The 14,402-nt window shown below is 56.4% G+C and overlaps 1 protein-coding gene across 9 annotated transcripts in view; it reads left to right on the top strand.

The window, feature by feature from the left end:
* The window catches only part of PCBP3 (poly(rC) binding protein 3), a 212,933-nt gene that overhangs the window by 195,787 nt on the left and 2,744 nt on the right, over positions 1–14,402 (top strand). For 5 of the 9 annotated variants that reach the window (XM_061192814.1, XM_061192811.1, XM_061192806.1 and 2 more), the window contains 4 exons: positions 1,569–1,610; positions 10,909–10,987; positions 11,424–11,483; positions 14,311–14,363. In XM_061192814.1, the coding sequence (XP_061048797.1) occupies positions 1,569–1,610; positions 10,909–10,987; positions 11,424–11,483; positions 14,311–14,363 (234 nt within the window). The remainder of the gene's footprint in view (positions 1–1,568; positions 1,611–10,908; positions 10,988–11,423; positions 11,484–14,310; positions 14,364–14,402) is intronic. The other 4 variants (XM_061192815.1, XM_061192810.1, XM_061192813.1 and 1 more) reach the window with 3 other exon arrangements.

Below are 14,402 nucleotides of genomic sequence, written 5' to 3'. Positions count from 1 at the left end.
CCCCCAGTCAGGACGGCGAGGTCACCGCCACCGTGGGCTTCGCAGGGGCTCAGCACCTTAACCCAGCGCCTTTGCCCTGGGGACAGGTGGTGTGGCCAGTGACTGAGTAGTGTTGGTCGTTGGCGGGGGACAGAGTCACAGGAGGGTCACCGCGGCGCTTCAGGTAGCGGGCAGAGGGGACACTGTACCAGGCCCCGGGCCCTCCCCGCCCGCGTGCAGGACGCGCTGCACACCCAGGCTTCAGAGCCTCCCGCCTTGCCCTGTCCCCGTGAAGATGCCTGCACGTCCCTGCTGCCGAGAGGCACTTCCTTCCATCCCAGCAGGTTCAGTCTATAAAGATTTCATCCAGACGGAACCTGTGCCCTGTCGTCTGTCTGTACCTCTGCCCTGAAATGATGGTAGGCGGCCCGTGCACTTCCAGTAGAACTAGAAACCATAACACCTGAGTGATGAAAAGATAAGTCAGAAACTGAAAGTGCCTGGGATAAAGAACTGCCAGCCGGGGAGCACATGGGCAGCACTGTCCCAGGGCCTGTCACACTCGGGGACACGTTGGCGCAGTGCCTGGCGGCGTCCCACGGCCCCGAGCACGCACAGCCTCCCCGGTGTGTGCTGTTTCTGATCAGTTCCTTTCCTTCCCCACGAGGTGCCCGGGCCTCCCCCAGACGGGGGCTCTGCGCCCGCCCCACCTGCAGGCCTAGCGTGGCTGGTGCCGCACATTCCACCTCACTGAGTCCCAGTGGCAGGTCTTTGTCTTTACTCTCCCTCGACTCTGTGTGGTTTGTTTGTTTTCTGGCTGTGAGTTTCTGGAAGCATCTCGGCTGAGGGACTGTTGAGGCAGGAGGGGCGGGCGGTGGGAGAGGCTCCGGGGCCCACACACGCGCTGCGGCTGCTCCGAGTCACTGTCTTGAAGGCAAGTGACACGGTGAAGGCAGAACAAGCCCCTCTGGGAGCTGTGCCACCAAGAGCACGCTGCCCCCAAGTCACAACGGCCACCCGGTCCTCTGAGGCTGGAGGACAATCGGCCAACCTGTGGCTGATTTGGGTGTATTTCTTACTTAATCTGGCGTTCGCAAAATTGGTTTTGAGTCACCTTTTAAAGTTTTCTGTTTTGTTGTTTGGTTTTCTTGGAGTAAATACTTCCTGAAAGTGTTTACTCTGATAGCCGATTCAATTCTCAAAAGGTTAATAATCAGTGAACCTATAGCAAGGGTCAAGCGGATCGTTCTTATAGATACTGTCAGTTGGGGAGCAAGGGGGGTGAGAGTCGGAAGCCGTCTGCCTGGTCCTTCCCCTCCCCCCAACCCCGCCCCATCGTGTGTCTGGTTGTAGCTCCAGCCACCGAGGGACCTGGGAGGCTCGATGCCAGGACCCTGCCCCCAATCTCGGCACCCCGGGCCCTGGGAGGGTTGCCTCTCCTACGTGAAGGGGCAAGGCCTTAACCAGAGGGCCCGGGGGCTGCTCACAGGAAAGCCCTCCCCTAGGAGGGCCCTCGTCCAGCAGGGGAGGCCGCGGTGGGGGACACGTGGCTGCCACTTCTCGAGCTGACGGTGTCTCTCTCTCTCTAGGCCTACACGATCCAGGGACAGTACGCCATCCCCCACCCAGATGTGAGTTTTTACTCTATCCCTTCACCTCTCTTCTCGTCACCACTTCCCTCCTACCTGCATGCTGCTGTCAATCGCTACTAATATTAATATTACACCATAATATTAATACTGTTCTCAGTGTTCCTGACCTGTGTCATATCCGTATGGCCCTGAATAACCTTTAATCTCTTAGCACTAATTCTGCTCCTGTGGAGGACTTGGCCTGATGTCCAATTGTTTTGATTGTGGCTGCAGTCCGGCTATTCCTGCGCACATGGGGCCTCGGGCGGGGGCCACCGGTCTGCTCTGTCCCCGGCGCCTGCCCTGGTGGGCGGGGACAGCTTGGGCCCTGTGGGCACCTGAGCAGGCAGGTGATGTGCCATCAGCAGGTCTGCCGGGATACCTTGGATGGACGTTTGAACACCTGGTGAAGCTACATGCTCCCTTTCAGGCCCCAGTCGGGGCAGGGTTCACACATGCACAAGATCCAGGCTGCCGGGAGCCCGTGCGGCAGACGAGGCTCTGTTCTAGCGTTAGCATGCGCTCCGCGCCCGGGGCCTCTCCGGACTGGGTTCCAGTCTGAGTGCAGTGTTGGTGCTGGAGGACTGGACGCCCCGAGCACGCTGCAGGGGAGCCGCAGGCCACAGGGCTGTAGATAGGCTGGGCCGCGAGGTCTGCGCTGCTGGCCCGGGCAGCGGGGTGCGGGGAAGAGAGGGAAGAGGTGGGTGGGTTTGTGTGCCACGGCCGCAGGCACAGCAAACTGAGGTCCGACCCGAGAAGTGTCCTCTGTCCTGGGAAGGCGGGTCCACGTGCGCTGCTCTCGGAGAGCCAGTGGGGGGCGGGCTCTGTCCAGGCAGAGGGACCGCAGGTGACAGCGATGCCTGCCCATCTTGTGCAGACGCTCATGCTTTTGAACTGGCAGGTGAAGAGCCGGCTGCCTTAAGACGTAAAGTCAGGGCAGGGAGAGTTATAAGAATTCACTGACACTGAGCACATGTATGTATTGGAAGTACAGAGATTCAATTCACTATCATTGCAGGACATTTCTATTGAATAGAAAAGAAAAACCAGCTGCTTTTCCTTTTTAAAAAAATCCTCATTAAGCAACACACATGAATCAAAAGTCAGAGAAAGCTGATGGAGACGGGGCTGGGGGCCGTCCTGCTGCCACATGGGGGATGCCTGCCCTCACCATCCCAGACGACAGTTGGCTGTGACCCAGGGGACGGCAGGTGCTGGAACCCGGGGAGGGGGCCCGTCACCCATGTGGAGTGAGCAAGCATAGCACTGGTGGGGTCGGGACGGGCACTGTGGCGTGTGGGTTCCGTGGACCCCAATAGAGCGCCCGCATGGGGTGATGGAGATCAGAGGAGAAGCCGGTTTACAGGGTGGCACAGCCTTCACTCCCCATGGCTGGTGGTCTTGTGCCTTTGGAAAAGCATCTGTGCAAAAGCAGACTCAGAACTCAGCACACTCGGCGGTCTGGGCCATGAGGGGCGGTTTACCCCAGAGCAGGTCTGAGATGAGGCTCAGACCCGCAGCCCATGGCAGACCTGTGCTTCCCTGCTGCCCGAGGCCTCAGCACTCCAGGCCTGAATTCCTGGTCTGGAGCTCCTGGTCTGAATTCCCTCGGCTAGAGCACACGCACCTAGCGAGGCCAAGGGACTTTGATTGGTGTGGTTGATTGGTTTTTATATCAATTGGTTGTTTTGCTCTTTCCATGTGATTGTCTCAGTATCTCTTAAAAATGGGTAGTTTCAATTTTTTTTCGGATTTTAAACTAATTTATAGCTAGCTATTACATGGTTGCCTCATTGAGTTTGACAGAGATTTGAAACACTTGGTTTTTTATCGTGAAAGCGCTTTTGTGCAGGACCCTGCATTCTCCAGAGCCGCGCGTGTGATGGAGCAGCTGTTAGGACAGGAGAGCAGGACTTTGATAAATGCTTTTCTTGCAGGAATGGAAACTTGAAGACTTGGACCATCACTAAGAATCGTTCAAAACAAAATTAAATGGTGACGAGTGACCATGGCCAGGAAGGCAGTTTTATCTGAGCTTAATATTCAGTAGGAATTTTTTAAAAGCTTCATTTCTTAGAACGCAAATATAATAATTACAGGAAGTACTAATTTATTTTATAAGGTAACTGAATACACCATTTGAATATTTCAACCCCAGTGGCTGACACACACCCCACTGTCATCTCAGCAGCTAATTCCTTCCTAAATCAGACACAGACTTTGAGAAAATACATTTCTTAGAGCTGAGCATTTCTTCATCTAGAGCTAAAATGTGCGTAGTTTTTCCTGCTTTCCGGTTTAACCTACGTAAGAATCAAGGCCCCACCCTCACCAGTCTCCCTCCAGGTTCTCGCCTGCCTCGGCCCTTGTTTTACCGGAATCCTTCTGGAAGCTCATAGCTCTCGGGCATTCGGAGAGGCCAAGGACTGCTGGATGACTGGGCCTGTCACAGCTGCAGGCCTTGGTCACGGCTGGTGGCCAGGATGCTCCAGGACGGCCGCCCACGTGTCCTGCCCGAGGGGTCGGGTGTAGTTTCAGACACAAGGAAGGACCATGGTGGCCACAACTCAGGACGCAGGAGCAGATGCGAAGCCTGGACAGACACAGCATGGCCACCACCGCTCTCTCCCACCTCCGCTCTTTCTGTCCCTGTACTGATTACACCGGGAAGAAACTGGTTTCTTCTGGGAGAAATCAGTCAATGTCAAGCATGCCCTCACGTGTGAATCTTATTTCTACTCTTCAAAGTTTCCAAGTCACTCCCTTACTTAGCATCTGCTCATTAAAGGGGTGCTGGAAGTGAGCAGAATCGAGACCAGAAACCAGCTGGGCCGACGGCCTTCCTTGGAGCCTGGGCTGGTGAGGACATGGGGCTTCGAGGGGCCCTCGCCAGAGCTGGGGGCCAGGAGCAGCAGAGCTTTCGGTCCCCGCGACGCTGGGTCTCAGCAGAGGGTGTTGAGTATCTGGGGGTAGATGGGCGCCCTGTTAGCCGGGAAGCTCGTTACTTAGAGAGGTAGCAGTGGGGAAACTGGAAACGAGTGAGTCATAGTAAGTAGAAGAAACCAGTGGGAGCGCACAGCTAGATCCCGTGCGGACGGTGGTCCCTGGGGCTCTGCTCACAGTGGACGCAGCCGGGGATGGAGTGCCTTCCCCGCCCACCTCCTCGGTGTCCCCCTCCGAGAGCCCGCAGGGAGGTGCCATTGAGGCTGCTCCTAGCATCTTCTAGTGAGAGCCCTGCACGGCCACCCCGCTGACGCCCGCACCTCTGGCTCTTTGTTCTTCCAAGATCGGAGGATCTTCAATCCTCTCCTTTCGCAGCTCGGAGTGGTGGGGAGGCGCCCCGGTCCCACCTGCCGCAGAGCAGGAAACAGGGGCAGGTTAACTCTTGCCCCCGCCCATCTCCCCGGGGTTGCACACCCTCTCCTCGGAGCTGAGCTCTTCAGTGGCAGCGCCCTCAGCCCGCCCCTCCCAGAATCAGAATCTGCATTTTCACAAGACCCTGGGTAACTTGTTTGCATGGAAAGTCTGAGAAACACCGATAAGGAGGACTGAGAAGGAAGAACACAGATCCAGTTGAAGTCCCAGGGTTAACGGATAGGATGGAGGGAGGGAAGCTTCTAAGAGATGAGCACAGAGAATTTCTCAGAATCAATAAACAAAAAAATCCTCACATTCAGGAATCCCAACAAATCCCCAACTAGATCAACCAAAATCCATTTTAGACGTGTCCAAGTAAAGCCACATGACACCAAAGACCAAAAGTGTATCTTCCAAGAGGAGAGAGAGAAGGAATATTCTAAAGAAGCAATTGTGGTGGCAAAATAAAAGAAAACAACTGTCAACCTAAAATTCAGCCTCCAGAGGATCTCCCAAGTTACAGATGTTTTCAGACAAACAACTGTGACCTTCTAAGGGATGCCCGTCAGTAGAAGGAAAATGATCCCAGAAGGAAGACTATAAATGCAAGAAAGAATGGTGAGCAAAAAAAATTACCATTTCTTTCCTTAACATAAGCACAAATCATAAAGAAAACATTGATATTTTTGACTACATTAAAATTTAAACATTTGGGTCAATGAAAACAAACTTTGTAAAATCAAAATCAATGCTATCTAATTGCTGGGATTAACATAACAGAACTAAATGGGCACCAATAGCATACGTAAGATTAGGATGTGGCTGAGGGGATTAAAACATCCTGTAGGTCATTGTATCATTCAGGAGGAAGGCAAAGATATTGAATTAAGACTAAATGTATGTGTTAAAATTTCAAAGTGGTGACTATCAGAAACATGTTCACTTTCATAACTTCCATAAAGGTACGGAGGGGAAAGTGGGTGACAGGAAAAGATTAATCAGTACAAAAGAAAGGGAATGAAAAAAAAGAAAAGAAACCCTTGAAGATCAGGACAATTAAAATAAGATGACAGAAATTAGTCTACATCTGTGGGTAATTGTGATCAAAGCGGGAGAAACTTTCCAGTTAAAAAACAAAGGCTATCAAAGTTTTTTAAGAAAAGCTAAACAAAGAGACACGCAAACAAAAACAAACAAAAAAAAATCAGTTTTTTTTTTCAAGAGACACACCTAAAGAATAAGGACCTAGAATAATTAAAAGAATGGAAAAACTATTCTAGGAAAATACTAACCCAATGACACAATACACCATTATTATTGTTAGTGGGGAAAAAAAAACTTTAAAGGAAATTACTTAGTCGTTACTTATTGATAAATGCTTCACTAGAAGATAAAACAATTTAAGTTTGCACCTAAAACATAGCTTCAAACATATATAAAGGAAAAAATTAACAAACCATTAAGAGAATTTAACAGATGTTGCAGTGAAACCTTAACAGACCTCTTTCAATGAAGGCCAAGTAGACAAGTACAAAGAGATTCTGACAGTACAACGTGAGCCCGAGTTAACCGACGTGCACCGAACACTCCCCCAGCACAGCTACTGAATTCATGAAAACGTTTACAAAGCTTGATCACACACTAGACCGTAAAGAAGACTCACCATCTTTCAAAAATTGGAATCAGATAGATGACTCTCTCCCCATAAAGCAATTAAATTGAAATCAATAATTAAAAGGTGAATTTTTAAAAAAAATCTTGTCGTTATTGAAAGTTAAAGAAGACCAGAAGACCACAGTGAATGGAGAGACACACGATCCTCCTGGAAACGACACCAAAGATCTTCCCAGGTTGAGGTACGGATGCAGTACAATTGCACACAAAATCCCCGCAGGCTGTTTTGAATTTTACGTGAAAGAGCAAAAGCCAAGAATCATCAAGCTAGTCATGCAGACAATATCTGATAGGATAGTCTTTATAACGTAAACAAAAAAAAACACTCCTTATGTACCAAGAACTTCAACACGAGAGAGAAAAATTTAACACTTTTAGAAGAAAACAATACCTTTCAGTTCACAGATCAGGGAAGGATTTCCTAAAACAGAAGCACAAACCATAAAGAAAATAGTGATGAATTCAACTACATTAAAATTTTTAAATTCTGTTTCTCTCAAGGCTCCATAAGGAGAGTGGGGAAAAGATCTTTTCAGCACATATAACTTAAATAGGATTAGTATCTGAAATACATAAGTTTACGTGAATCAGCGAAAAACAACCCAATAGCAAAATGGGCAAAAGACACAAGCATTTCACAGAAGAGGAAACAGGACTCGCAGACTAAACCACGAGGTGGCGCGTCCCTAGATGTGAGTGCTGGTGTGTGGCATGTCCGTCTGGTGATGACTCGTGGGGCTGTGTGCTTGTGAATCCTCCTGACTTCAGTATTTGTCTGTGTTGAGTATTTGTCTATGTTTTATGTTCTGACACAGAGTTAAGTGGAAAAGGCAGTTACGGAGAAATGTCTGTGACGTGACGCCTGCCCGCTGGCTCCGCCCTCCACCCTCCCCTCCAGTCTTCCCTCCCAGTGGTTTGTAGGCGCTGGCCAGATTAGAAAGTCTGCTTCTCTTGTTTTGTTTTGTTTTGTTTTATGGCAGAAACATCTCAAAACATGGGAAGTTCCCGTAGCACTCTGTGCTGCTCCCTCCTTCACAAATGTAGACATGGAGGCAAAGTTAAGGGCAGAGCCAAGACAGAGAGATGCCAGCTGACACCCATCCGCCCACCCACTCGCGGGACGGGTGCTCCTCCAGGCCCCACCGTCCGGTCAGTCCTTCCCAAGATGTCACTTTATATTCGTGGGTGCCTGAGAGGGGATCTATTTGCTGGTGTGGCCACTGTTTCATACAAAGCAGCAAATCCATTGCAGTGGGACAGGTCAGGGCCTGAATCACTGAACTTCTGAGTGCCAGACTTGCCAGGTGCGAGCGGAGCCCACCTCGCGGGTTATCTGGCTGTGCCCGTAACACGCGTGGCCAATGGGCTCATCCGTTTAACCGTGAGCAGGTGATGGAGGGACCAGAGGAGCACCCGCGGGTGCAGGGACTGTGGGTGGCCAGGTGGGGATGCCCTGCTAGTTTGCGATGTTCATTCACCCCAACCCACGTGGGCAGCACTTCAGCCTGCCCATCCCTCACGTGGCACCGGGCCTCGCAGACGGGGGCACGAGGCCCACGGAGACCAGATGTGCCCATCTCCACAAAGCTGGTCAGTGCTGGAGCTGACTCCGACCAGTTCTCCCGCCCCCAGAGCCCCGCTCTCCCCTGCCATCTTGACCAACGCACAGCAGTGCACTCTTGGAGACTCGGGGACAGATAGGAGAGGGCCCTGCCCTCATGGGGACCATGCCAGCCCGGCCATCGGACACATAAGCATGTGACGGGGGTGACATCGCAGACCAGGAGCAGAGAGCAGCCTGGCCAAGGCCCCTTAGGCCCTTCAGGTGCCGCAGGGCCACCCCTCGGGCTCCTCGCTGGCCCCTGGCCCCCGGGTGAAGGGCTGGAGCCCCCAGGACGCCAGTCCCGCACCAGGCGGCTCTTCTTGCACCAGTGCGGTGTCTGCACGAAATCCCAGTGACGTTCAGAGCAGGTGGCCTGCCTGCCCTGGGCTGGGCTCTGGACAGCCAACTGGATGTTTGTTGTCTCCAGAGACGGGGTTTCCTCCTCCATCCTAGGAACTTGTGTTACCTCCTTGTGAGGAGACCTTAGACCCAGTTCCAGCGCTCCGTGTAGGTGGGCTCGGGGCGCAGACCCCGCCCAGTGTCCCCGTAACTCGGGGTGACGATGTGCTCAGGGGAGGCGGGGTTGCAGGACCCAGTCGGTGCCCCCCCCACACACCCGCATGCCCCGACACCCATGGGTCCTTGCCACCTTTCTTACGGGCCCCTGGAAAGAGGAGCTAGGGTGCCCGAGCCACGCAGCGGGGTCTCCCACCCTTCAGCGCCTTCCCTGCAGGGTCATCTCACCCGTGGCTTGGCAGGTACAGGTCCCCTCACACCTCTTGTCCCCAAGACTTGGGTTGGTGTCCCCATAGCGGTGTTTCCCGGGTGTGCTCTTCTGACACCTTTCTCAGGGGGCTTCTGTGCATGTCTGCTGAGGCCACGCTTAACCCAGTGGTGTCAGTCACAGGGCAGACCTGCCGCGCAACAGGTGTGCTGTCAGCCCCCGGCCCCACCTCACTGGGGACCCTCAGAGCTGAATCTGACCCCAGGTCACCACGTCCCCTCCCCAGAGCTGCCAGGCATGACAGCTGAATCTGGGATGAGGCCGGTTCTCTCCGAGCAGGCCCACCCCCAGCGTGGGGAGAGGCCTGGGGTGGGGGAGGGCTGCTTTTACGGTGTGCTTACCGTTTCCGGGGAGGGAGGGAGGGAAGAGACAGCCCTGCGCTGGCAGATGCTACAGAAGCGGCCAGGAGACACCGAAGTTTGGCTGCAGCGACAGCCCACCCACATCCCAGCGGCTGCACAGCGGAGGTTGTACCGGGAAGGTGTGCCCGGAGGCCACAGGCTGGGCACGACTCGGCCCCTGGACCCCGACCTGTGGATGCAGGAGGAGGCCGGACTGGCCGGCCAGCGCGCCACCAGCCCTGTCCCACGGCCGCACCTGCCGGACACGTGACGGGGTGGCGGGCTCTCAGGAGGGGCCCCCCGTGGGGCAGCCGTGATCCCCCACGTACTGGGAAGGGGTGTTCGGCATTTGTTAGGAGAGCGCACCTGGCCCCTGGGAGGCCAGCAGCATACCCACTCCTCTGTCACCCGAGGGCTCGCCCGTGAAGGCCAGGGACGTGGAGATCCCAGCGCTCGGACCTGCCCCCACCCCCGACACGTTCTGTAGAATGGGACCCACGTGGTGACTGGTCAGACCCTCGTCTCACCTGGGGACGCCCTCGACGCTCCCTGGGTGCCCACACCTGCCAGCCGCAGGGGCTCCGTGGAGGCCCCACGCCGGCCTCCGGGCTCTGGAAGCATTCGGGCTTGGCTTCCTTTGTGAAGGTTGGGAGTTGAGTGCACGTCCTGGAATGTCCTGGCCCTCGCTCCGCTCAGCTGAAGATGTGGGCCGGGCCAGTGGGTGAGCCAGGGCTGAGGATGCGCCTGGAAGTCTCCAAGGCTAGGGGGTCCCAGCATTCAGACAGCCCCTATTAGGTGGCCAAGGCTCACCACGTTTACGTTTATCTTCTGTTATTTGTAGTGTTTATTTAAGAAATGAAGCTCAGATAAAATAACTAAAGAAACTGCATTTCAAAGCCCCCACCAATGTCTAGTGGCTGGGGGATGGGGGCCAAGGGACAGGTGACAACGGATGGGGCACGGGGGGTGGGGGGAAGGGGCATAGGCGTGGGACCCCCCCATAGGAGCCCTGCACCCTCTTGGCGGCCCTTGCAGCTCCCTTAGTGGAGCCTTCCAGCACTGCTTCCTGTAATCCTGGAGGCCGCAGGGGGCGGGCGGTGGGCCCCACAGGTGGCCCCTCCAAGTCGCCCCATGGGTAGAGCGAGGGCCTGCGGGGGAGGATGCCGGCCGTGGAGTGGGCCAGGCCCAGGTTTGCAGAAGGAAGCCAACCCACCGATGTGAGTGGGTCCCGCGAGTGACAGCGTGACGTTGAGGCACTTGGGGCCCAGCGGGTCCTGCTCTGTGGCTCTAGACCCTCCCCGTGGAGCCCGGGGGCCCGCCTGGCCGGGGGCCGAGGGGGGGAGGACTCAATGTGCCTGCCAACCAGCCGCGGCCCGTCGGTTACCCCAGGCCAAGTCCTCACGTGCTGCTGCGCCTGCCACGTGTCGCACGGCCCCCTTTCTATCTATCTGTGCAGACTTCCGTTACGCGTTTTTAATTTGGTGTGACTTGTACTCAATGACGATAACCTTCTTAGCTCTCGTGTCCCTCCTACCCCAGCAGTTGACCAAGCTCCACCAGCTGGCCATGCAGCAAACCCCCTTTCCTCCCCTCGGACAGACCAACCCCGCTTTCCCCGGTACGTACCCAGCCGCCCTTTCTGACCTCCTCTCTTCTCACCTGGGGCCTTTCTCTTTCCGAGCGGTCTGTGTTCAGGGCAGTGAGCGGACCAAGCGCAGCTCTGGAGTGAGGGCCAGGGACGCGGCGCTGTGCACGCTGCCGCGGGTGGGCGGGGGTATCTCTGTGCGTCTCCGTGACGGGTCAGTCACCCTACAGCTGGCCTTCCTGAAGGAGACAGCCCCCCCCTCGAGGGTCCACCCTGCTCTCTGCTGCCCACCGGCCATCGGGGAGGCCCTCCTGCAGGAGGTGGTGCACCCGCAGGGCAGCTCGCCCGGGACGGCGCCTCCGTAGCTCAGAGTGGCGCACCAGTCAGACTTTGAGCTTCCCTAGTTGAAGTGACCTTGCTTCTCTCCTTGAGGGCAAAACATTAAATCTGTTTCTTCTTTGCTCTCCAGGAGAAAAGCTGCCTTTACACTCCTCCGAAGAAGCTCAAAATCTGATGGGCCAGTCGTCAGGTAAAAGAAAACCACGCTAAAGGGAGAGCAAGCAGGCCAGGAAGGGACCTGGCGGGAGGAGGGGGCGAGGGGCCTGCTGGCCAAGCGCCTCGGGGAAGGGACGCCGGCGCCACCCAGGGCCGGGGCCCAAGTGGCTGGCCCCAGGTCTGCACACGCAGCTCCCAGCTTCCGCCCCGTTCCTGCTGGGAGCGTGGTGGGTCGGCTCTGACTGGCCTCGGGGCACAGCTGCCCTGTCATCCAGAGGCCCCGCCTGTGTGTCACTTATTCTCCCAGTGGCACAGCGTGTGGGGACCTGGAGTGAAGGGTTGACCACGCTGTGTGCCTTCCAGAAATGTGTTTCATGGGAGATGAGATCACTGTGGGCTGGATTTGCACTAAAACGCTCCCCGGACAGGGCAGGGCAGGGCGTGGATCCGCAGATCCTGTCACCCAGGCTTGGAGCAGTGGGCACGGCCCGCTGACAGGCCGCTGGGGAGCAAAGCCACTGGAGGCATGTGGCCCGGACCTGCCAGTTTCCCTGGGAGGGAGGCGCCCCCCACGCTCCCATCCCCACCCACACGGGCCTCGTGAAAGCCTGGATCAGAGCAGAAGAGCGAGTGCTGGCTAAAGGGGAAATGCGGGAGAGGACTGTTGGCAGGGGTCGTAGCTGTCACCCCCACTGGCGTGTTCCGGGCCTCAGGGTGCGTCCGCCCCTCACCCATCCCTCAGGACCACGTGGGCCCAGCTGAGGCCACGGGGCTCAGGGGGCGTCTCTCCAGCTGGGACCCCAGCTCTGATGCTCCATGCTCTCTCTGTGGGTTTCTTCTCAGTGCAGCCTTTAATTAAGTTAGTGCAGAACTGAATGAGTGAAAACTAGAGTAGAACATTTATAGAATGTTTCTGATTATGGAACTGGATACCAACCTTTACAAAGTTATGTGTCTGGTGATAACACGTTTGGGTGTCTGTACAGTTTATAACGTGATTGCAGATAATTGCCCAGCCATCGTCTCCAGGAGACGACCTGGGGACTCCAAGCGCCGGGCTTACCCGGGACACACGGCCCCCACCCCACCCCGACACGGCCCTCCCAGCACGGCCCTGGGGACGTGGGACCCGTGTTCACATGCCCCTGTGACGACCTCCCTCTCCAAGGCCCCGTGGACCCAGAGCGCTCACACACCACACTTGCACACGCACGCGCCCGCTCCCGCCACGGCCGCGGGTCAGGGAGGCTGGGCGGTGACGAGAGGTGTCTGCTGGTCGTCCTCACCCTGAAGGCCACGCCACGCCGCTTCCCAGGCAGCTGGGGTTTGTGTTGGGGAAGCAGCGTTCACGACTCGTGAGAGGGAAGCTCACCACTGGGTTTGACTTCGGCACCTTTTAAAAGAAGTCCCTTTGATCAAAAATCATAAGCTAAGTGAACGGGTGTGACCCCCCCCCAGCTTGTGTCACCCAAACCAGGAGGCACCGCACGGGACTTGGGACCAAGGAAATCTCTTAAGTGACATTTTAAATGTCACTAAAGATTGAATGTATATAGATGGTTGAACAACTAATAACTATTGATAATACCTTTATGAAAAGAGAGAAAGAACAGAAACTCCAGGTTTAGCTGCGTAACAGAAAAATGATGGATGGTCTGGGGTGAGTTAGTTCGTTCAGCATAGCTGAGCCCCGTGCTCCGCGGGCCCCAGAACAGGCCCGGTCTCATCGGGTCCCTGTGTCCTCGACACCGATGGCCACGGCACATCTGGTTCCGCGGAGACACATGCCATGGAAGAGGATGCCTGTGGGGCCGGGGGCCGGGCAGTCGCCTTTCTTGGGACCCCTCGGGGCCTTGTGGGGATTAGCCTGAGGGGCAGGGGCCAGGGAGGGAGGAGCGTGGGGTGGGAAGAGGGCTCAGGTTCCGGAATATTCCGAAGGTGCGTGAGCCGGGCCTGCGATAGTGTGCCACGGGGAAGGTGGGTGGAGCTGGGGGCTCCGGGTCTGGGCTGAGCTGCGGGACCCACGACACTGGGACACACGGGTCTGGGGCAGGAAGAGCAGGGTCTCGGCTGTGGGTTTTGAGTTTGAGACGCCTCCTGACGGGATGGAAGCACCTCGTACACAGGAGCGTGTCTGCCCCGGCGTTCACCCGCTAGGGCAGACCGTCCCTCCCTTCTGGGCCCCTCACAGCCCCTCTGCGTTTTGTGGTCACTGTTTCCAAAGTAAGTGTGGATCTTGTCCTTGAACCCTGAGAGGCTGGCTCTGATTTGGTGGGTGCTGAGCTGACATTTGTAAAGACAGAAGCTGGGCGTGTGATGAGCTGGGCCTGGCTCTCAGCCCAGGATGCCCTGCGGAAAGGCACGGCCTCCCCTGCCCGGCTCTCGGGCCTCCCTGCCCCCCACCGGAAGCGCTGCCCGGGGGCGGGGGCCGCAGAGCGTGGGAGGGAACAGGCGCAGCGGAGGAGGCCTGCTGTCGGGTCTGGGGGAGGGAGGGTGGGCACCCAGGACTGGCGTGACCAGTGCGGCCTGTACCCGGGGCGCCAGGCAGAGCCACCAGGGTGTCTGTGAAGGGTGTCTTGAGAGACTGCACAACACAGCAGACAAGTGACATCATGTCGTGCCCAGAACGAAAAAGTGAACCTGCGTCCTGCTGGGTTCCTTTTCCTTGTTTGAGAGATGCTGGGGTCAGGAGGGTGGTGGCAGTTTGGGGCTGAGCGCTCACAGGCCCCGGCCCCCGGCTGTGCAGACCCTCCCCTGGGCAGCCCCCGGCCCTGCCTGCCTGCCGGCCCAGCGGGGCCGAGCGCTGGGTGCAGCGGGGGCAGCCTTCTGCCCGCCTAACCGTCTCCCCTTGCTGTGCCCAGGTCTGGACGCCAGCCCCCCAGCCAGCACTCATGAGCTCACCATTCCCAATGATGTGAGTATGCCGGGCCCCGCCCATCCTGAGCCCATGTGT

The sequence above is a fragment of the Eubalaena glacialis genome, chromosome 6 (assembly GCF_028564815.1).
Source record: "Eubalaena glacialis isolate mEubGla1 chromosome 6, mEubGla1.1.hap2.+ XY, whole genome shotgun sequence".
NCBI classification, from domain to species: domain Eukaryota; kingdom Metazoa; phylum Chordata; class Mammalia; order Artiodactyla; family Balaenidae; genus Eubalaena; species Eubalaena glacialis.
Note: the sequence above shows the minus strand (reverse complement) of the source record. Positions and strands in the feature narration are given on the sequence as shown.